The following is a 23,617-nucleotide window of genomic DNA, read 5'->3' on the forward strand; positions in this document are numbered from 1 at the left end:
AGCTAGTCAGTTCACCTCAAGGTCAGTGTTCCTTTCTCTACACAAAGCTCCTTCATAGTGCCTAGCACAGCAGAGGGCACTGCAATAAAATATAACACGGATTTATTAAAGGTACGTGCAAGTAACAATGCTACACACAGATGATAAAAATAAAATAAGATGTAGTCTCTGTTCTGGCTTCAAAGTATATTTGTGGGGATTAGAACTAGTACAGAGATTATTTCATCTTTATCTCTGCATCCTTAGCAGCTAGTACAGTGAATGGCACATAGCAGGTAGTTAATGAATGTCTGATGAATGATTACAGATATAACTAAGCCAAGAATAGTAGCGGTGGTGGTATTAGCAGCAGATAGCATTTGTGGCTTGAAAGTTTGCAAAACCCTTTGCATGTTATATCAATAACACTCCTGTAAAAGAGGTGTTGTTGTTAGTTTCGCTTTACAGATGAGGAAAATGAGGTGAATGCAGTCAAGTGGTTTGCTCAGGATCGAACTCGTTATCCAGACCCCCCAAGTCCAGCACTCCATCTAGTCATTCTGCCCCCTAGTTCCACAAGAGGAGGAAGTACATTCAATGCAAAGGAGAAGTAGCACTCAGTGACTAGTTCTTCAAAGTGGATAAATCACGTGCTGCGGCAGAAGTTTGACCAGACCTTAGACTTTCATAAACCAAGCCGGAAGGAAGCTGCGCTGAGTCCTTTTAAACCCTAAAATCACGTGCACGATATGATGAACGCTGATTGGGCGACAGTGGTACGGCCCCCTCCGCAATCTTAGGCGATTGGTCGAGGAACTTAAAAGTTGGGCTCCAAGCAGCGGGAGCCGAGAGCGATGGCGGCCGCGGCTGCGGCGGCCGTTGTGGCCTGCCTGCTCGTGAGCGGGGCGGGGGCGGACATCGCGGGGGACGAGGCCCGCGAGGCAGCGGCCGTGCGGGGTTTGCTGTCGCGGCTGCTGGGGCCCCGGGCGGCCGCGGGGTTCTCGGTGGCGGTGGAGCGCTCCCTGGCGCCGGCCCCAGGCGAGGACACGTTCCGCCTGAGCGGGGGCGGCGGGAGACCCGTGCAGGTGGCCGGCTCCAGCGGCGTGGCGGCCGCGGCCGGGCTGCACCGCTACCTGCGCGACTTCTGCGGCTGCCACGTGGCCTGGTCGGGCGCGCAGCTCCGCCTGCCCGAGCCGCTGCCCGCCGTGCCCGAGCCGCTCACAGAGACCACGCCCAATAGGTAACGGGGTGAGGGGCGGGGGGAGCGGGGGAGGAGGGAGAGCCCGGGCCGAGGCTCATCCCTCGCTCCGTGCAGGTACCGCTATTACCAGAACGTGTGCACGCAGAGCTACTCCTTCGTGTGGTGGGGCTGGGAGCGCTGGGAGCGCGAGATCGACTGGATGGCCCTGAACGGTATCAACCTGGCGCTGGCCGCCGTCGGGCAGGAGGCCGTCTGGCGGAGGGTGGGTCCGGCCGGCGCAGAGACGGGGACGGAGCTTCGCCCAGCGCCCTCTGGCCCTGCTCCCCGACCCCTCCTCCTCCGCCCTCCCTCCTTTCTTCGTTCTCCCTCCCTTGATCTCTCCCTCTTCTTTTCCTCCTCCTCCTCCCTCTCTCCCTCCCTCATTCTCTTCCTTCCTTTCTCCTCTCCCTCTTTCTCTTCTCTTTTCCTCTTCCTCCTTTTCTCCTTCACTCTTTCTTCTCTTTTCCCCTCCATCACCCCTGTCCCTCTTCCTTCCTTACTCTCCTCTTTCTTCTTGTACCTCCTTCCCTCTCTCCTCATCTTCTTCCTCCCCCTGTCCTTTTTCCTTTCTCTTTCTCTCTTAATTCCTCTCCTTCTGTCTCCTTTCCTTTTCCACTTCCTTTCTCCTTCCCTCCCTCTCAAGCTCACTTCTCTTTCCTTTTTCTCTACCTGCGTCTCCCCCTCTCCCTCTCTCAACCCTCCCCTACCCTCTCTCTCTTTCCTTCCTTCTTCCCCCCCCCCCCCCTTTTTGCACCCTTTCCCTCACTTTCTCCCCTTTTCTTCCTCCTTTCCCTTCCCTGGGCCTCAGTTTCTTTCTCTGCAAAAAGGAAAGGTTGGACTAGAATGTTCCCTTCCAACCCCATCATTCCATGAGTCTAATTCTAATTTGGCCTGGTTGATCCCTTACTTATCTGAATTTATGTTGGGAGGGGCCAAGTGAGAGGCATTCTGGTATATTTGGAAAAGTACTAGACTAGGAGTCAGAAGATTCCCCACCAGACTCAGGCCTCAGTTTTCTTCTTAGTCACATGGGGATAATACTACCTGCCCTGTCTTAATCTCATAGAACTATGAGGATGAAATGAAATATGTATTGAGGTGACTTCATAAACTGAACAAGGAGTTCTTGTTATCTCTCTTTTCCCCAGGTGTACTTGACTTTGGGCCTGAATGAGACAGAGATAGATGAGTACTTCACTGGCCCAGCCTTCCTGGCATGGGGGCGCATGGGCAACCTGCACACCTGGGGTGGCCCTCTACCTTCCTCCTGGCACCTTAAGCAATCTTACCTGCAGGTAACATGGGAGTGGAGAGGAGGCTTCCCTGGGCTGAGTGAAGGGGTTACAGATGATCCTGACGCAACTATTACTCCTTTTTCCTCCCCAGTACCGGATTCTGGAGAGGATGAGATCTTTTGGGATGAAGCCAGTGCTCCCTGCATTTTCTGGACATGTCCCCAAGGCATTTACTAGGTGAGTTTACTAAGTGAGCACAAGACAGGACCATAGATGACTCTGTATGATTCAAAGGCCCTATCTGGGAGAGGCAGTAAAAGACACGCTAAATCTGGTGTCAGATGAACTGGGTTTGAATCCTGATCATCTGCGTGACCTTGGGCAAGTCCCTTAATCTTTCTACCTCTCATTTCCCTTCTATACAATCCGGATGTTAGACTAGACAGCCTGTAAGGGCTATCCCTTCCAGTGCTCAACTCATGATCTTACAAACCCCTCTTCAGAGGACAAGACATTCCACTGGCTTTTTGTAGGAAAAGTGTAACATGATAGAAAAAAGAGGAAACCCTAGGTTTGGTTCCCAGATCAGACACTTGTTAGTCACCTTGGCCCAGGCACAAGTCACTTCCTCTCTATAATCTGTACGATGGTAGAAAATAAGATGTGTATCGTTTCCAGCAATGTTCATAGATTTGAAACTGGAAGGGACTTGAGAGGTCACCTCTCCAGCTTGAGACCTTCCCTGACCGCCTCCATGCCCTCCAGCCAGCTGCTAGTGCCTTCCCACCAAGGTGGCCCGATATCTGCCTTGTGTGTCTGTACCTGAATGTAAGTGCGTTGTGTCTCCTCTTTTTGGATGTCAGCTCCTCAGAGGCAGGCATGCTTCACTTGTCTTTGTATCCGCCCATCTGTCATGGAGCAGATGCTTAAGAAATGTTTGTGGCCTGATTAAACTGATAAAGCAAGTTCAGTTATAAAAACGTTCTTACCACAGCAATCCCAAGAGGCAGATAGGATAAGTATTATCATCCTCATTTTACCAGTGAAGAAACTGAGGCTGAGAGGTTAAAAGTGATTTATCAAGGTCGCACTGCTAGTAAGTGGTACTAGGAGCTGACGTTTTTGTAGCTTTTGCAGGTTAGCAGAACACTTTCCATCCATTTTTTCACTAAGGATCCTTGATCCTTAGCCAGGCTAAGTGCCACAGTTATTGTCATCCCCATTTTACAGGTGATTGTGCCTGCCCACGGTCACTTAGTAAGTGCCTGCAGCAGGATCTGGACCCTGACTCCAAGTCCTTCCTTTAGACCCAGGAACCCTCCCAAGAAACTCGTAAGAAACCCTTGTTCCAGAGGACAGACACTCATGGGATGGCTTGCCTTGAGCCTCTCCCCAGAATCCCTGCCTTTGTTCTTCTCTCCTTGCCTCCCACTAAGTATCATATGGTTCTAGCTGTGAACTGGTGACCTCATTAAAAAGTTATTTTCTCAACACTGTTCCACAAAATAATGATTACATTACTTGGGGTTCTTAACATGGGGTCTGTGACTTGGGTTTTGTTTTTAATATTTTGTTAATTGTGTTTTCATAGAATTAGTTTCCCTTGTAACCCTATGTATTTTACTTTATGCATTTGAAAAGATTATTCTAAGGCTAGCTCTATAGGCTACACCAGATTGCCACAGGAGGTCTAAGGCACAAAAAGGTTACAAACCGTTACTATTCTGATGGTTACTCCTTGCAGGAGGAGATACTCTGACACAAAAAAACAGCCAGTGTGTTGAGGTGTAGTGAAGGTGTTAAAAGGGACAACTCCTTCACCCACCCCCCACCCAACTTCTTTCCCTGGAGGATCACTTGAATCTCTAGAGTCCCCTTTGTAGGGTCTCTGTGTGGGGATGGGAGGCTCCCTGGTCACCTTTTCTCTCCTTCATCAATATGATCCTGCCTCTCTGGTCTCTCCCACCACCTCTCTTCCACCATTCTCCCTCTACCAGTGTCTCTTCCTTCCCTTCCAGGGTGTTCCCTCAGGCCAACGTCACCAATCTGGGCATGTGGGGCCACTTCAACTGTTCTTACTCCTGCTCCTACCTCTTGGCCCCAGAAGACCCCTTGTTCCCAGTGGTGGGGAGCCTCTTCCTGAGGGAGCTGACTCAGGAGTTTGGCACTGACCACATCTATAGTGCTGATACCTTCAATGAAATGGAGCCCCCTTCCTCTGAGCCAGCCTACCTGGCTGCTGCCACAGCTGCAGTCTATGAGGCCATGATTGCAGGTGAGGAGGGCAAGGTGCTGAGGGGAGCTGAGAGAGGGGAACACAAAGGGCCAAACCTCCCAGGAGGGATCAGATGGAGAAGTGGGATGGGGATGTGAGGGGTGTCGGCCAAGGAAATAAGAGGTTTGGGGAAAGTGTGTGGGGTGTCAGGAGGGTGGTGGTGAGCATAAGCCTGCTCTTAGTGACTGTGAACCAGTCTCACCTCAGATCCTTACTACCTGAGTGACCCTGGGCAAAACACTTAAATCTCTCTGAGACTCAGTTTTTTCATCTCTAAAATGGACATGATAATAGTACCTAGTGCCCTGGGTCACTGTGAGTACCAAATGGAGTCACGTATGTCAAATGCTTTGCAAAGCTTCAAGCCCTTTATAAATGTGAGCTGCTAATGTAGTCCCCGCTCAAACCCTGGCCCAGAGTTCACAGATTCACTATAAAATGTCAAAATCAGAATGGGCTTGATGCCTTCTGCTTCCAACACTTAGTGTTTGTGTGACCTTGGGCAGGTTACATTGGTCTCTCAGAGGAGCCACCATCTCCTGTGTCCCAAGTGCAGGACTCAGACTAAGGGGCCTCTGAGGTCCCTCCAGCTCTGATTTCCTAGTCTCATTTTCCATATGGGGAGGTGACTTCTGAGGTCCCACAGTTACCAAGTGACAAGGCTCAGGCTGGAGCTCAGGTCTCCTGACTCCCTCTCTTCACTGTCTTTGCCCTTCCCTTGGAATGGCTTTGTTCCTCCCAGACAATCCTTTTCTCTCCGCTGTCCATCGTTCCTGTTCACCTAGGGGAGGCATCAGCCTCTCCTGCTAGTGGCTGCTTTCCTCCTGCTTACAAACCATCCTCAGGAGCCCTCACTCTATCCCCAGCCCTGATAACTCTCCTCCCTCTCTTGTGTCTGCTGTGGCTGAGCTCAGTGAGAAGCAGCCTGAGGTAAGTGCCTCTGCTTGCCTCTTCTCCTCTCTCTGCAGTCTAGCTTCTAACCTTATCCTTCAGCTGAAACTGCTCTCTTAGCGTCACCAATGACCTCGAAATTGCTAGATCTCATGGTGTCTCCTCCATCCTCATCCCTGCTGACCCTCTGCAGCCTTTTACACTTTCATCCACTCTCTTCTCTGGACACTCCCTCTCTCTAGGTTTCTGTGACACTGCTCCTCCTCTTACCTGGCTGGTTGCTCCTCAGTCTCCTTTAGTGGGCCTTTGTCCAAGTCTCACCCACTAACCCTGGGTGTCCCACAGGCCTCTGTCCTGGCTCCTCTTCTCTTCTCCCTCTATACTGATTTCACTTGGTGATCTCATCCATCCCCATGGATTCAGCTACCGTCTGCTCCCTATTGATCATTCTCAGATCTGTGTATCCTGCCCTAACTTCTCTGCTGACCTCCAGTCTCCCATGTCCAACTGCCACACAGCCCACAAATGTCTCAAATGCAATATGTCCAAAGCTGAGCTCCTTGTTGTTCCTTCCCAAACCCTCCCATCTTCCTAACTTCCCTATTACTTTCAAGGGCACTACCATCCCAGGCCTATAATTTCAGTGTAGTCCTCAACTCCCCACTTTCAAATGTCAAAATCCTGTCACATTATAACATCTCTATATACAAGGCCTTCTCTCCTCTGACACTGCCACTGCCCTGAGCCTTCACACTTGGACTATTTCAGCAGCCTGCTGGTGGTCAGCTGGCCTTCAGTGCCTTCCCCTCCTGCGTTCAGCTGCCAGACTGACCTTCTTACCGTCCAAGTCTGACCATGTTAACCTCTCATTCAGTCAGTGCCAGTGGTGCTCCTCACCTCCAGAATCAAATCTATTTGGTACTCTCCTTGATTCCTATCTCCCCTCCAGCCCCTTTCAAGCCTAATTACACGTCCCTCCATACCATTTACTCTGCAATCCAGTGACACTGACCTTCCTCCTACTTCTTGAACAAGATCCTCTGCTGACTCTGTGCTGTACCTTCCTGCCTGAAATTTTCTCCCTTTTTTCTGTCCCTTCCTGGCTTCCAGCTGATATCCTACTTTCTACTCTCCTGAATTCCCTTCATATTAGTGCCTTCCCTCAGCTGATTATCTCCAGCGTGTCCTGTCTACATCTTGGTTGTCCATAGTTATTTGTACACTGTCTCTCCTGGTAGACTGTGAGCTTCTTGAGAACAAGGACTCTTTTTTCCCTTTAGGTGTATCTCCAGTACTTAGCACAGACCCTTGCACACAGTAGGTGCTTCATAAATGCTTGCTAACTGACTGTCTAGGTACAGGGATCCCAAGATTCCTAGAGTTGGAGGTAATGAGACAAAAGTGGGGCTTGGGTGTGTATTGATTCAGTGTAGGATGGGTCTTAGAGGGTCCAGGGTTGAAGGTTGTGAGACTAACTTCTTTTCTAGGCTTGGGGTTCCCTTTGGGAGAGACCCACGAGTTTTCTTCCTCTCACTAGCAACCTCTTTTCCCACCCCTTATTTCTACAGTGGATGTTGATGCTGTGTGGCTTCTCCAGGGCTGGCTATTTCAACACCAGCCCAACTTCTGGAAACCCCCCCAGGTGAAGGCTGTGCTGAAGGCTGTGCCCCTTGGCTGCCTTCTCATCTTGGATCTGTATGCTGAGTCCCAGCCTGTCTACTCCCGCACTGACTCCTTTTATGGCCAGCCATTCATCTGGTGCATGCTGCACAATTTTGGGGGAAACCATGGGCTTTTTGGGGCATTGGATGCCGTGAACAGGGGACCCTCAACTGCCCGTCTCTTTCCCAATTCCACCTTTGTGGGTACAGGCATGGTCCCAGAAGGCATCAACCAGAATGAAGTAGTTTATGCCTTGATGGCTGAGCTGGGTTGGCGGAAGGACCCCTTGCCTGACCTAGGAGCTTGGGTAGCAGGCTTTGCAGCCCAGCGATATGGGACTCCCAACTCCCATGCAGAAGCTGCCTGGAGGCTGCTGCTACAAAGTGTCTACAACTGTTCTGGTGATTTGTGTACTGGCCACAACCGCAGCCCATTGGTGAAACGACCATCCCTTCACCTGGACTTCTCTGTCTGGTATAACAGGAGTGATGTGTTTGAGGCCTGGAGGTTGTTGCTGGAAGCAGCCCCAGTGCTGGCAAGCAGCCCTGCCTTCCGCTATGACCTGCTGGATGTCACGAGGCAGGTGGCCCAGGAGTTGGTGAGCCTGTACTATCAGGAGCTCAGGACAGCATTTGAGGCAGGAGCAGTGCCGGCCTTGCTCACTGCTGGTGGCCTGCTGGTCTTTGACCTACTGCCCTCCCTGGATGAGCTGCTGGCCAGTGATGAGAGGTTCCTTCTAGGTGGCTGGCTGGAGCAGGCCCAGAAAATGGCAGTCAGTGAGGCTGAGGCCTGGCATTATGAGCGGAATGCCCTCTACCAGGTGACCCTGTGGGGGCCCACAGGGAACATCCTCGACTATGCCAACAAACAACTGGCAGGACTGGTGGCTGGCTACTATGCTCCCCGATGGAAGCTCTTTGTGGAGATGCTGGTAAAGAGCCTGGTTGAGGGCGCCCCCTTTCACCAGAGCCAGTTTGAGAATGAAGCCTTGCTGTTGGGGCAGAACTTTGTCTTGGGTGGGGAGAAGTTCCCCATCCAGCCTCAGGGTGACACTGTGGACTTAGCCAAGAAGTTTTTTCTCAAATATTACCCAAGGTGTCAAGCAAGAGCTGTGTGACTTACCCCCTCACCTGTACCACCTGAGACCTCCAGTAGCTCCTTGTACTTTTAAGCTCCCTCCTACGATCCTAAACCCTTTCAGAGGCCTAACTTGGGACCCCTGGGAGGGGATAGGTTATGAAACCATGCACAATTTTTGGAGGTCGTCTCTCTCCCTTGCTTACAAGTAGGCTCTGTCTGGTACCTAGAGTCAGGAACTGAACTGGGCTCACTGAAGACACCCTTTTACTATGGTGAGGGAAGAGGAGGGAAGGTCTAGTATAGAAAGTGGGTCTCATGAATTGAGAATAATGGAGCAGACTATCCTTGCCATTTTCTCCTTTACTCCAAAAATGGACATCAAGCCATTTTTTATACCAATCAATAAAGCAGCATTTCTGTCTAGGGCTGTGCTTAGAGGAGGCAGAGGAAGCAGTAATGAGTGTTGATAGGACAGCAATATGAGTACAATGGACAAAGTCCATCTACCCCTTCTCTGCATTCGCTGCCAGAGCAGCTAGATTTGGCTCCTGCCTCTGCCCCTTCCCTCAGTTTCTGCCACCCAGCTTTCAGAGGTGAGACCTTGAGATGCCTGTCAGCAGATTAGGTTTGGGGACAGAGGGGGGAAAAGTGTGAAGAAAGGGGCAGTGAAGGCTCACTGGCCTTGATATAATGAAGTGGACACAACAGAGGTGGCACCCTTGAGGCTCAAGGGCAGGGCCAGCCTCTTCTCCCTGGCATTAGCTCTTTTGCCTCTCTCAAGTCCTTCCAGCTACCCCTTGCCTGTCTCAAAGCTTTTATCTTCCTTATCTCTGTCTGCCCTGTCTCTTTCTATGGAGCAGAAGGTATTTCTCATCACATTCGTTTCCTCCAGAATTGGTCTGCATTTGGCGATGTGCTTGCCAACTGATCCTTCAGGCAGCTTTAAAGGTAGGAGGATAGCAGAGGCCTAAGACCAGCTGTGGAGGTGGGGGACAGAGTCCTTGGTTGGAGCTGAGGAGGGAAGGGAAGCTTTGTCTCTTGGATGGAGATCCTAATTCCAGGTCATCTACCCCACAGGGGTTCAGGCAGGAGACAGACCTGGGCACTGATTAGGCCTGAGCATCAGGGCATTTGACCTTTAGCTCAGCCTTCTCTTCCCTCTTGTTCTCTTCCTGACACCAAATGCTTGCACTTTAATGCAGTTTACTGGCTAGCAGGTTTGTGCCAGAGGGTATGTGTGAGAGTCTAGTTGTGTTGCTGTCACCCTTCAGGGTCCAGTGAATAAGCAGGATACTCCTGGGCATCCCCATCCCACTGAGGGATAGCCCTGGGAGTCCTGTCCCAGGTCTCTAATTAAAGATTATGTGCCTCTTGCCCTATCCCTCTTGGTACAAAGAAAGGGTGGAATCTGCTTTGCATCTAGAGTCAAAACGCCTTGGGGTTAAATTTGGATGCTGCTACTTCCTAGCTAGGTAACAACTTGGATCCTCAGTTTTCTCATGCAAAACAAGACAGTTGGATCTCTAAGTTCCCTTCTAGCACAGATGGTTCTATGCTTTTTTATGATTTGTGGACTTTGCTTTGATTTCACATAATTCTGGAGTGGAAGAAGAAAAGCAAACTTCTATGTTGATTACATGCATGTGTATATTTTTTCCTCTACTACTAAAAAAATGCTTAAAACACAAGAAACTCACAAGTTCATATTAAATACCTAAACCTATGATCTACTATACTCTTCAAATAAATGTACTTTATGGATTGCTGAGCAGATATTCTACTTTCCCCCCGAATTGTGCTATGTAATTCACAAATCTGGATCTCCTGGATACCCTTGACTCTTTTAGACTTTTCAGCTGCCACATCCTCCTGGAGTTTTCTTCTGGCCATGGTATATCTTCTCTATGCAGTGTTAAAGATTTAGGAAACACCTACCAATAGCTAGCCAGCAACTACTTTTCCCTTGAACTTATGAAGCACTTATATTTTCAGGATCTCTTATTCAGTCACCTGTGCTCAGGTGACTGACAAAACAGAAGAGGTATCCAGGGACTTGAAGCCGTCTCAGGATCCCCTAAGGAAATCTGAATTTTCACTGACTGGTGCTCATAGAGCAGAGGAACTTGGGGGCTGAGTGGGAAAAAATTGTCTCATTTCGCTAGTCCAAAGAAACGATGATTGAATCCCAAGGCCACATGCTCAAATGAAAAAGGCAGGGAATATGTGGAGCTATTCTCAGTTCCTCTTAAAGCCCAAATAGGGTATGGCTCCTCCTGTATCAGTTACCAATACTCTTTGTCACATTCTAGTTATGGAAACCAAGGAACCAATTGTTAATATGAAGCACATATTTTTTAGCCAGGGGAGGAAGCACTTGGCCATGCTCAGGATAGAACTCTTGGCCAGATGTGGCTTTCTAGTCACCACTACCCCCTTACATTTACATTTCATTGAACTTGAGCTTCTTATCTGTTATCCCTAGTCCTGTAAGAGAGACCCATGTCCTTTTGTGACCATACATTTCCTGTATGATATCCCAGTGACGTAAAGGATTTTATTGGAGAGAAATACGACCAGAAAAGGTGTGTTGGTCATGTGGCAAGAGCAAAACGTAGCTAACCTTACTGCTCCATAGGTTTCCACACCATTTATTTTAAAATGTAAAAAAAAAAAATTATCAATCTCCCCCATAGGAGAAAAAAAACCAATTTTTTTTTTGGTAAAAATTAAGCATAGTCAAGGAAAACGCATTTCTGAATGAATTGGGGGAAAGCATGTTCAAAGAAAACACCATGCTAAGTGCTTGGGATACAAATGGAAGAGTAACAGTTCCTACACTCAAAGAGCTCACAATCTAATGGCTATATCAGTAATGTATAAAAATGTGTATAATTGTCCCATAGCTGTTTTGTCAGGAGGTGGGCGTGGCACATTTTTGTATCGTCAGTCCTGGAATATCGTTTAACCATTGCATGAACAGCATCTACTCTTATTTTGAGAGATTTTGAGTTTGACATATCGGATAGATTCCCTACCAGGATATATAAGAAAAACAAGGACAAAGTTGCACAGGGTGAGATGAAGAACTGATCAGGACCATCAGGGTTGGAGGGAGTACCACATCTCGGAAGTACAGGCTGACCCACAAGTCTTAGGGCAGTTTTAATCCTGAAGACACCATACATAGTCCCTCTTCTCAAAAACAATTCTTGGTTGAAATAGGTAGAACAAATGTTCCTTCTAGTGGGTATAGTAGTTAAATTGGGCCTAAGAGAGATCAAGGTTGTACTCCAACCCAGGCTTCTGGACTGTTTTCACTGAAAATTATTTGCGCCTTTGAGCACTAACCAGTCTCTGAGATAGGTGCTGGCTGTTCTACGTATGCTTTTTTTTTGGCATTCAGAGAGCAAAGGGAACCGAAGGTTAGGCAGACACGTGTGAAGAGACATTGAATAATGTCGTTCTAGTGCACAACGCTCAACACGGACACTGGCTACTGTATAGTCTATTCAAGGTCAAGCGTAAAGCGATCTGGGGTCATCAGAAGGATTGGATGGGGAAATCCGACTACTGAGTTTCCCTCCCTTTACTCGTTTTTTATCCTTATTTTATTTATGCGTCATGTCTTTCCTTATTTCCGTGAGGCTGAGGGTGTTGCTTGCGTGTCATGCCCAGTGCCTCGCATCAGCCTGTAGGTGGACAAGGATTGTGCCCTATCTTTCCCGTTCTCCCCAGCCCTGGGCCTTGGCCCTTCCCGCTGGCACGGGGTATCCCGAGGAGGGGTGCAGTGTGAAAGGGTCTCCTAGATGGGCCCATTCTCACGTGGCTCCCTCTGTCTTTCCCACCCTCGCCTAGCACCTGGTGGAGCCAGGGGTCCGGGATGGGATGGGGGTGGGGGTGAGGGGAGGAGGGAGCCGCACTAGGGGCATTTAAAGTGCCTTTGACGTCACGCCTTGCCAGGAACTCAGCTGAGTTTTCAGCAGTACATTCCCGTCATCTTCCCTCCCTCCCTCCGGGGCTTCCGCGGCCTTAGCCCTAGCTGTTCCGGCTGCTCCGGCGGGAGGGGCAGAACCACAGAGGGAACAGCCCGCACGGGGGCGTCCCCCTCATATGTCACTTATTCTGCATAATTTATCCGGGCGGTGTTTGCTCATTGGCTCTTGGGGCGGGGTTCCTGAGACATAATTAGTGGACCCAGGACTCTGAGTGGCAGAGGAGGCGGGGGCCTTCATGAATTATGCATCAGGGGCGGGCTTTTGCTGGCTGGGATCCTAGTGGCGATTGGTTGGGTGGCCTGTTACTCAGCCGTTTCCGGAGCAGCGGCGGTAGCGGCGGTGGAGGAGTGGGTTTCGACGTTAACTAAGAAGGGACCTCGGGAGCCTGAGCCCCGGCTAGGAGACGTAACACCCCCCCTCCCCACATCCGGGTCCCGTTGCCTCCAGCTCCGGGTCTCCGGTTACGCTTGAACCGAGGCAACTTCGCAGCCACCTCGCCGCCTGCAAGGCCTGAAAGGCTAGCGGCTTGGCCTGTGCTTTGGGCCACTCCAGCAGCGGGGCCGCGGAGCCTGTCACAGGCCGCAGCTCCGGGACCAGGTGAGGGGCGGGGCTCCCGGGAAGGGAGAGGGTCCTCCTTTCTCCCTCTTCCCTTTCTCCTTCCTTCCCCCCCATTCCCATCCCTCTTGGAGAGACAGACTGTCCTCCCTCCCCCCACCCCACTCCCTTTCGTCTCCCTCCGCCCACTCCTGCTGAGGGAGATAGTCCTTCCTCCTCCATTTCTCCTTCTCTACATCATCCCTGGGGAGAGAGTACTCCTCCCTCCTCCTCTTCTCTCTCCCTCTACCTCTATTCCTCTTAGGTAGAGAATCCTCCCTCCTCCCCTTCCCCTCCTGGGGAGAGAGTTCTCACCTGCCCTCCTCTTTCTTCTCCTTCCTCCCACCCCTCCTGGGAAGATAGTCTTCCCTCCTTCCCCCCCCCCCTTCCTGTCTCTCCTAGGGAGTCCTCCCTCCTCCCGTTCTTCCTCGCATCATCCCTGGAGAGAGGGTACTCCCTTCCCCAATTTTCCTTCCCACCTGCTGGGGGTAAAGAATCTTCCCTTCTCCTTCTTCTGTGGAAAAAGGGTCCTTCCTCTCCCTCTTCAAGTAAAGACAGGCTTCCCCATCATTCTCCCTCTAACATTCCTCCGGGGAGAGATCCCTGTATCTTTTCATCTAAGGAAAGTCAGGGCTTCCCCATTATTTGCCCTCCTGCCCTCCAAGGAAAAATAGACTACCTCATCACTCCCTGTTCCTTCATCTCCCCTCCCAGAGGAGAGAGCCCTTTCTTTGCAATCAATCAAGAAACATTTATTAAGCACCTACTATTTGCCAGACACTGTGCTAAGCGATTTTCTCCTTCAATAAAAGACTGTCAGTATTCTCATTACCATTTTTTTCCTTCTTCCATTTCCTTTCTTCCATTCTTCATGGGAAAACAGTCCTACCTCCTCCCCTTCAAGGAAAGACAGTTTTTTTTTCTCCTACCCATTCTTCCTTTCCCCTCCTCAGTCATTCTTTAAGTGAAGACAGTTCTTCTTCCCAAGGGTTTTCAGTCTTCCTTACCCTTCTTCAAGGGAATTATCAGAAAAATGGGAATCTAGAGTTGAGAGATGATTGCCATGACCATATTCCTTTCTATATAGGCAACCATGTTGCCTTGGATCCAGGTAGGATTGAGGAATGATAGCCTGGGATAATGGAAAGGATGCTGGATTTAGAATCAGACACTTACATAGGTTTTGTGGGAAACAGAGCTAGAAAGACCCTTAGAAATTATCTGGTCCATCTCCAGGATTTGACAGACAAAGTAACTGAGGGCCAAAGAGGTTAAATACCTTCCCCAAAATCATATAGATAATAAAGGCCAGAGTCAGTATTTGACCTTAGGTGCCTTGATTTTCTTGTCTGTAGAATAAATGGGTCAGATTAAGTGAGAAACTGGTATGTGATATATCAGAAAGAGGGCTGGACTTGGAGTAGGAAAGACAGGCTCAAATCCTGGTTTTGATATTTAGTATCTTTGTGACTAGACTGTGAATCCCAATTTCCTCATCCATGAAATGGAGATAATACTTTCACTCCCCCCTCTCACAGTGTGTAGTGAGGACAGTCCCTTGTAAATCTCAAAGCATCACATAAATGTTGTTCTATCATTTCATCATCTCTAAGGCTCTAAATCTTATGATTCCATTTTTTGGCAAGAATATATGAAATCATTGAGTTGCATGAATATCAGTTTTCCTTTTGTACTACCCCCCACCCACACCCCATGTAATTGAGTAGATAGAAATGGCTTTTCAGAGACTCTTTCTAAATTCCTCCCCACTCTTTCTGTCTGGTTATTAGCTAGATTTCATATACAAATTCCTTAGCTTCAGAGAAATGTAATACTTCCCTTGGGTGCTTTCCCCTTACTATTTGTTGTTCATTAAAAAAAAATACACCCGATGAGGAGAGAAGATAAATGATTGAACCATTGCTCTTATTGGATTGTGGTGTTGCTTAATTGTACAGGTCAGAGTGAAGTAATAACAAGTGGGAGTATTCTGTCTCAGGGCCAAGATCTTGGGTAAATGCAGAAGAAAAGGGAAACAAAGATTAGCAAGGCCTCACCTTGTGAACAAACTTAAATGATATTTGGTGTGTGTGGTTTAATATGGGCTACACTTTGCACAACTAAGCATTACTTAGGTTGCCTTTTTCATGTCTGTTACATGTTGTTTTCTATTGTTTCTATTAAGTAGACAGACTATAGATTTAGTCTGTCATTTTCCCTCCCCTCACTTATATATGATATTTAGGATACTTCTTATTCTATATATGTGCTAAGAAGTAATCAGTTGCCTTGCCTGCAAAGAATATACACAGTTCATCACTGGTGATTATCAAGTGGATAATTCAAAACCGAATGGACATAAAGTCTTTTTCTGTGAGTGTTTAACCTGCTCCTCAGTATTAAAGTTACTTCTCATTTCATTAAGAGCCTCAGAGAGCCAGCATGCAGCCATATCTTAGTGCAGATCTCATGTATAATAATGTAGAATTTCAAAACAAGGGAGACAAAAAGACAAAATAGTGAGCAAATCTTAGGGTTTGGAGCTGAAGGAGACCTTAGAGAAGCTTTAGATTGACTTGCTTATTTTACAAATGAAGAAACAGGTTCAGAGAGATTAAATGGCTTAACCAAGGTCACATAGGTAGTCATGACCCTAATGTCATTGTGCTAAGGTGAGTTGTGGTCAGAGCTCTGGGGTCTCCTCACAGTCTCCTTAATAGTAAGTAGCACAACTGGATTTGGAACCCAAGTCTTCTCTCTCTAGACCCAGTCCTCTATTCCATTATACTGTGTTACCTCCTCAGGTATGTAGCTACTCAGCACTGCTGTTTATAGATTCACTACCTGGTAGCAGGGCCAAGTCAAAAGTGCCTTACCATTTACTGGAAATTGGAAGTATAGCGGTTGATAAGGGTAGAACTGCTCTGGCCAAAGGGCCTATTCTCAACTACCATTTGATTAGAATACATCCTTGTTCTTTGATTGTCATGTTTGATCTCTATAGGCCCCCAGAATGGCTGGGGATATCATTCCCATTTTGCAAATGAGAAAGTAGAGGCTCAGAGAATAAAATGATTTGCCCCAAGTCACACAGTTGCCAAGAAGTGGAACAGGTCACAGAAGAAACCCAGGCCTCAACTCCTCTGTCTGGTTATTAGCTCTTTCTATTGTACCAGTTCTGGCCTGCTTAACTTATATGTGTCTAAGAGTGAAAATATTGACTGAGCCTGAATCCCTGCTGGGAAACAGAAGTGACATAATGACATTCTCAGGAATTATAGTATTTCAGAGCTATATGGGACCCTAGAGCATTTTGTCCAGCCCTGTCATATTATGGATGAGGGCCCCGAGGTTCAGAGGATGGAGATGAGTTACCCAAGATGATGCCATTGGCTAGTGGCCTTGTGCATTTTTCACCACTTTCTCTTCTGCACATTGAAACACACTTTGATTCAGTGTTGAGGGTTGACAGTAAAAGTGTAAATAGGATCTAGTTTGGGCGACTTTCAGGTTTCCGAAGATCATTTAAATAATAGTTTATCTTAATACCTCAGTAGAGTTGTTCTTCAGAATAAACAGGTATTTAGCTAATAGAAAGGACTGTTTACTTTATTCACAAAATTCTGCAGATTCATTTAAGTCATGACCTAAATGTCACTGTGCCAGGGTCAGTTGTGGTTTGAATGCTGAGAGTTAGCACACTTTTGGAGGCACCGTTTCTTTTCTAACATCATTTCTCTTTCCTTTCTTGCACAAGTCATTTCTGTGTCTGCTTGTTTCCCCAGCTGTAAAATACGGAACATCAGGTTGTCTTCCAGAAGCTTTTATGCAGTATTTTTTTGTTCATGCACTTCACAAGCCAGTCAGCCAATAGAGGCCCAACTCAATTCAACAAGCATTTATTAAGTAGTGAATACTTTGTGTCAGGTAAGACACTATGGTGGCCACTGAGGGAGATAGGAAAGTGCTCTTCTTACAGACCTCAAGGACTTTGCAAGGGACTTGGGGAGACAAGATTCCAACTGAGATAGAGAGATAAAATAAGTTGATATATGATAGTATGAATATTTAGATAAGAGAGAAATAACAGTTTAATATAGCAAAATAAATGTTTCAAAGCAATAATAAAATCATAACAGCTGATATTTGGATAGTGTTTTGAGGTTTTCAAAGTGCTTTACATCTCCAAACAGGCCAGTTGGTTACTACAGGTGGTATTTTCCCATCTTACAGTGGAGGGAATTAAAGCTAAGAAAATTAAAATGAAACATGCAGCTAGTAATCAGGGGCAGGATTTGACTTGACTCCAAGGTTCATGCTCTTTCCACTGTACAATGAAGTGCCCAATATCTAGGACAGACAACTGGGGAGAAATCACCACAGGCTAGAATGATGTTGGAAGCTTCATGAAGGAAGAGGGAATTTAAGCAGGCTCATATAGGTTGGGTAGAGTTTGGATAGAGTCACAAGACAGGTGGGCAATGATCTCCAGGTCCCTTCTACCTCTGTGATTAAATATGGTTATGAGAACAGTTGTACCAACATCACTGGATGACTCCTTTCATTGGAAAAGGCACATTGTGCTTGTTTGTGCCAAAGAACTTAACATTTTTAGCTTCGGTCTGTATTTGAAAACCCTGATTACAGCCTTTAGACCATTCCCCAGCTCCTAGAGGGAGTCAGCAGATTCTAAAGGACTTCCAGAGTCCCCAGACAGCAGCACCTGGATGTCGTGAGAACTAGAGAACAAAATTACCCAGCTTTGCATGTCTTAAAGTAATAGTGAAAACATGAAAGGTTGTGGTTATGTACTTGTTGGTAGACACCAGAGTTTAATATCATGAACTTTGGTCTGGAGGGCCATCCAATGTGATTGCTTTGATGGTATATTTCTAAAGTTTTTGGAAGAGTCAACTTTTACTCTCATTTTGCATGTGGATCAGGCACAGAAAACTTTCCACCACAGCTTAGCCTCCCTCTGTCACCCCCTTCCCCTTCTTCAGTGGAGCCGACTGCTTGAATCACTTGCCTCCCCCTTCCCTTCCCTGCCCCCCCATCCTTGTTGGCTTTTTGGATAAATAGGCCAAAGGAACCTGTGTTTCAGGGCTTTGGTATGGGGTAATGGAAAAGTGTTTTGGATTAGGTGTCAAAAGACCTGAGGGTTAGTCTGTGCTCTGTTCCTAACTGAGTGAATTTGGGCAAATCCCTTAACCTTTCTTGTCTTCAGTTCCTGCATCTGCAAAATCCTGATTTTGATGTTCCCTGATCTCGTAAGGGCCCTTTCAATTTTAACATTATTTCCTGCAGTAGCCAGCTTTTGTCACAGTGTACAAGATCTTTTCATAGTGTGAGTTTGGGATTTCATAGGCCCGAACTGCCTCACCGACCTATATAACCTTTATATATAAATATGTATATAAAGGAAAGTTATGATTTGTTTTGGATATGTAAAGATACAGGGACTCACCAGTTGATCAATTGTCCAAGGGTCTTAGTTTCCTCAAGGAGCTAGAGACATCCTTCCAAGGGAATCGAACAATTTGGTGTCATCCTGGAAGTGCTACTTTCATTCACCCCATAGTTTCATGAAATTACCAAATATCATTCCTTTTTCCACAACACTGCTCTGTCCCCCTCTCTGTTCACAGATCCATCCCTCTATTTTAGCACTTTATCACCATGGGTCCAGGTTCTTGCAGTAGCAATCTTCTGATTGGTTTCTTATCTCTTCCCACCACAGTCTACCTGAGGTCCCAGCTCTGACCCTATCACTACCCCATTTACTCCCTATTAAACTCCAGTGGCTCAAGTATAAACTCTCTGCCTGGCATTTAAAGCCTTTTGCAACCCAGCCTCCTCTTACTTTTCTGGCTTTCCCATTCATACACACACCAGGACGGTCAAATTTTCCTCCTTACTGTTCCTCACGCCTAGCTTTTGGACCTGTACATCAATTGTGCCCTTTCCTCACCTTCAACTCTTCCTATCCCTGGTTTCTTTCAAGGATCAGCCGAAGGGCCACTTTATACATGAAGTCCTTCCTGATTCCCCCCACCTGCTAGGGTCTCCACTCTCTTATTTTGTATATACTTACACACGTACATGTTCTTTACCCTTCACTCGATTTAAGCTACTTTAGGGCAGAAACTATTTAACTTCTGTTCTACTACGGTGCTTGGCATACACTAGATGTTTCGTAAATGTTTGGTTGATTGACTTGACACTTAATTGTGGAGATATTTTAACTCTGGTCTTCCTTGACTACAGTCCAGTCTTCTTTCTACCACCCCACACTCCTTATTGTAGCCCATTTCAATCAACATTTGATATAGTGAAACCATTTAAACGTCCTCTTCATTGGCGTTATGTCTCATGACATTTGATGTGAGGTACATAAATGAGCCCTGAGTATATAGTAGATGGCCTCTAAGGCCTCTTTTAATGCTGAGATTCTGTGATAAGAGTTGAATGGGGTTCATCTAGGAAAACTTACTGGAGGAAGTGAGTTCTGAGGCCAGATAAAAGCAGAGAGAGAGTGACATAGGTTAGGAATATAGACAGTGAAGAGGAGGGTGCTTCAGGTGGAGGGACCATCGTGAGTCTTATTCAGTGTCTCAATTTGTCTCCTCCTGTTCCAGTGAAGCCACAGCTCTGAGTTTCCCTTGTCCCCTTCGGTCTGTCAGATGCTGTTTACAGACTGCCCCATTGTCTTCATTTGCTGGGTAATCTTTATGCTGAACTTTATGGTTAAAGTCTGAACTGGTTTCTCTCACTCTAGCTCTAAGGTCTTAGATAATAAACGTAGTGATGATAGTGATAATTGAGATATATAAATATATATATAATATATATATATATAAAGTGAAAGTATATAAAGTATATAAAAGTGATATATATGTATCACTTTTAAAGTTGTAATTTATGTACATGTTCATATTTCAGCCTCACAACCCTAAAGGTAGATACTATAGGTAGTATTGCCTACTTTTAACAGATTAGGAAACTGAGCCTCAGAGCAGTTAAGTGACTTGTCCATGGTCACAGCTAGTGGCAATCAGATTTGAACCCAAGTGTTCTGACAGCAAGTACTTTAATCCATTATATCACTAGAAGGGGGGGAGGGGAAGAGTAAGGAACAAGCAGTTATTAAGTGCTAAAGCCTTTTTTGCTTCTTAGTTCTTTTTGGGGCAGCGGCTAGTGGCTGAGCAGTGTCTGAAACAGAAAGTAAATCTGGTAAATAAGCAATGTCCTTGTTGTGGAGGAGGCCCTGCAGGCAATGGTTGGAGGTGGGGTTTGGGTAGTTTTTATAATTGCAATTTCTGGAAATTGGCTTGGATTGGTGAAGGGGAGGCCAGCTAGGGGGGTGGGGTGGGGAAATCCTGCCCTTATCTAAGGCTAACCACCTGATGTCCTACAGTGTTGTTAATTTGACTTGTTTATAGAACACTTCCCCCTCTCCTCAGTTTTGTTGTAATAATCTGAGTGAGGTTGTGAAAGCCTGAACTTCAGACAGTAGCTGCTGGGGAGAATCCTCATAAAATGTTAGATGTGTATACGTTTCTATAAACCATAGGTACATGTGCTTTTTAAAATTGAATTCTTTGTGAATTTGTCAGTAACTTTATTTGGTTTAGTAAAGTCAATTTTAGATAGCAAGGATAATAACTCACATATATAGTACAAAGTTTTACCAAACAGTCCCCAAACATGGTGTCTCCCCCATAGTTTTCCCTTAACAAATGCTAGTTGGTTGATGTTGGTTACAGTTTGGGGGGGGGCGGTGTTTATGACACACATAACTATAATCCAAAACTCTCATATATGCTAAATGTTTTAGAGAGGTGAATAGAAAGTATCCTCTGGAATCTGGTCAGGAAAAGGCGTTGCCCCAAGGATAGCCCAGGATTTGGAGTCATAAGGCAAGGGTTAGAATCCTTGCTCAGCTCCTGGGACCTCATGCAAATCACTCTGCCGTTCTGGACCTCAGTTTCCTCATCTGGAAAATCAAGGCTTGGTCTAGGTGATATCCAAGGATCCTTCCAGTTCTAACTCCTAGGAGATATTTGAACTTTTTCTTTCAGGATCCAGAAGAAATTTGGGGAGGGGGAGCATTTCAGGCACAGGGGAGAAAAGGCATGGAGACAAAGAAGTGCCTAGTATGTATGGGGATGACAAGTCGTTTAGTTTGGCTAGAAGCAGAATAAATTGGAAGATGTAATGTGAACTAAGGCAGAGAATCACCAGAAGCTGGAGGAACTTTAATGCCAGGCTAAGGAATTTCAGCCTTGCTTACTAAAGTATTGAATTGAATTGGTGGGCAGTAAAGACCTAATAAAAAAATTTGAATAGAGAGGTGGTCAGATCTGTGTGTATAAGATTAAAATAGAAGTAATATAAAGGATGGCTTGGAGGGAGAGAAAATGGAGGAGAAAAGACTTGTTAGAAAGCTACTGTAATAGTCCAGGCAATAAAGTGATAATAATTTTAATCTTATTAAGCACCTCCACCTCCTGGGTGCTGGACAAGAAGAGGCATTGTGTAGTGAATAGAGAGACAGCCTTGGGGCCAGGAAGACTTGGGTTCCAGTTCTTTGGGCTTTGTGACCCTGGGCAACAGGGTCACTAAACTCTCAGAGCTCTAGGTAAAAATTTCATAGAAGGTACCTACCTACATTGGTAGAGGAAGTTTCTATAGCTGAGAGTTCTCTATACTAATGAAACCACAGGTCCATTTGCTATCCTTACGTGCTAGGCATAAGGACAAAAAAGGACAAGCAGTCCTTCCCTACAGGTGCTTCCATTCCACTGAAGGATACAGTATGTAAAAAGTTAAATAAAAGTCAGGTAGTTTGAAGAGTGAGAGAGCATTAACAACTAGGGAGAGCAGGAAAGAAGATGGCATCAGAATTGAGCCTTGAAGTAAACTAAGGATTCTAAGAGGCAAAGGTGAGGAGGAAGTATGTACTAGGAATGGGGGTCAGTGACACAGAGGTAGGAGATAGAAAGTCAAGTTTGGGCACTGACATATAGGCCAGTTGTCCAGAACATAGTATAAATGAAGGGAAGTGGTATGAACCATGATGATGAGTTTGTTTCTTGTCTTAGATTCTGTAGAGACCCCCTAAAGATTCTTGAGCAGGAGAATGATGTGAGCAGACCTTTGTTTTAAGGAAGATGATTTGTAGAGAATAGATTAGAGAGGGGAGAGACTACAAGCAGAAAGACCAGTTAGGAGACCAGGGGAGAAGTGCTGAGGACCTAACCTAGGGTGGTAGCTGAAAGTGGAAAGGAAGGGATGAATTTGGGAGACTTCAACATAGTAGAATCAACAGGACTTGGCAGCTGTTTAGCTATGTAGGTGGTAATGGAGAAGGAAGTATAGAGGATGGCTCCAGGGTGAGGCACCTAGGTTACTGAAAGGATGGAACTGCTACTAGCAAGATAATTGGATGCCTTATGAACAGGTTACCAGTACTTCTATCTGTGAACCTTCTGTCTGCATTCAGCTAGGTTGGAGTTACCTGTAGCTATAAAGCCATAGAGCTAGAAGGGAATTTAGAAGTAATCTGGTCCACTTCCCTTGTTTTACAGATAAGGAATCTGAGATTGAGAGTTTGTGAATTCCCTAAGGCCACAGAATGGCAGTGTCTACTCTTGACAGAACTCAAATGTCATCTCCTCCATAAAACCTTTCCTCATTCTTTCTGGGGCTCTTTCTTTCTTGGGGCCTCTCATAACACAATGTTTGTACCTCTCATTCATTTATCAGGTTCTCTTTTGTATTATGATCATTTGTGTTATTTGCATATTTCCCATGGTTCATTATTTGATTATACTATAAGCTTCTTAAATTTGATTATATTATATTTATATTTGATTATATTATAAGCTTCTTAAAAAAGCAAGGGCCATGTTTTGTTTATTCCTTCTTCCCAATGCTTTGCACATGGCAGGTAAATGTTCAGTGTATGTTTAAGCACTGAATATAATTTGACTGGGACCAGAAGTCAGGCCCTCGGACTCCTGATCCAGAGCTCTTTTCCTTTCTATACCTTGCCCATGAACCTTTATATAGAAGTGAATGTTCAGATAATTTTCAGACCATTTAAGACAGGGTTTGAAAGTTAAATGTTTTAGATAGTTTGGAAAGAAGGCTTCCTGAGGATTGAGATGACAGTTTCATTCAGGAAACATTGGGGATATGGCCGATGATGACATTTTTTTTAGAAATTTCTTTTTCATTTGCACTTAAATAAAATGAGTAATCTATACATATATAGAACAGAAAAAGATTATACATGAAACCGAAAATCTATTATGTAAGCTTGCTTTTCTTTTTAAATATAAATATAATAAGTTCAACATGTAACTTTCAAAACTGCTATGCTTATCTGTGATTTTTTTTCTGGCCTGTTCTATTTGGGGCATTTTAAAAATGTTTCCATGACCTTTTTTTCTTCCTTACTTCCTTCTTTCCCTCCTTCCTTCCTTGTTACCCTATTCTTATTGTGAACCTCCTTCCTTCTCACCCACCTCTAAATTTAAAAAATAAATAAAGGAAAAAAACCCTTGTAACAACTAGGCATGGTCAGACAAAACAAATTCCTGTTTGGCTAGGTGGTGCAGTGGATAGAATGCAGGGTCTGAAATCAGGAAGATTCAACTTT

General features: G+C 46.0%; 2 protein-coding genes across 6 annotated transcripts in view; both read left to right on the forward strand.

Annotated features, from left to right (window-relative positions):
• The first annotated feature begins 832 nt into the window (after positions 1 to 832).
• On the forward strand, positions 833 to 10,123 carry LOC118848665 (alpha-N-acetylglucosaminidase-like). The gene is made up of 6 exons (XM_036757663.1): positions 833 to 1,219; positions 1,295 to 1,442; positions 2,368 to 2,514; positions 2,606 to 2,691; positions 4,473 to 4,729; positions 7,189 to 10,123. Exons 1-6 carry the CDS (start codon positions 834 to 836, stop codon positions 8,397 to 8,399), a joined length of 2,235 nt encoding a protein of 744 aa, XP_036613558.1. The 5' UTR covers position 833; the 3' UTR covers positions 8,400 to 10,123.
• A 2,527-nt stretch (positions 10,124 to 12,650) lies between these two features.
• STAT3 (signal transducer and activator of transcription 3) overlaps positions 12,651 to 23,617 on the forward strand; it is a 56,066-nt gene continuing 45,099 nt past the window's right edge. For all 5 annotated transcript variants that reach the window (XM_036754879.1, XM_036754878.1, XM_036754881.1 and 2 more), the window contains exon 1: positions 12,651 to 12,954. The gene's annotated coding sequence lies outside the window, so the exon portion shown is untranslated. The remainder of the gene's footprint in view (positions 12,955 to 23,617) is intronic.

Source organism: Trichosurus vulpecula, chromosome 4 (assembly GCF_011100635.1).
Source record: "Trichosurus vulpecula isolate mTriVul1 chromosome 4, mTriVul1.pri, whole genome shotgun sequence".
In the NCBI taxonomy this organism is placed as follows: domain Eukaryota; kingdom Metazoa; phylum Chordata; class Mammalia; order Diprotodontia; family Phalangeridae; genus Trichosurus; species Trichosurus vulpecula.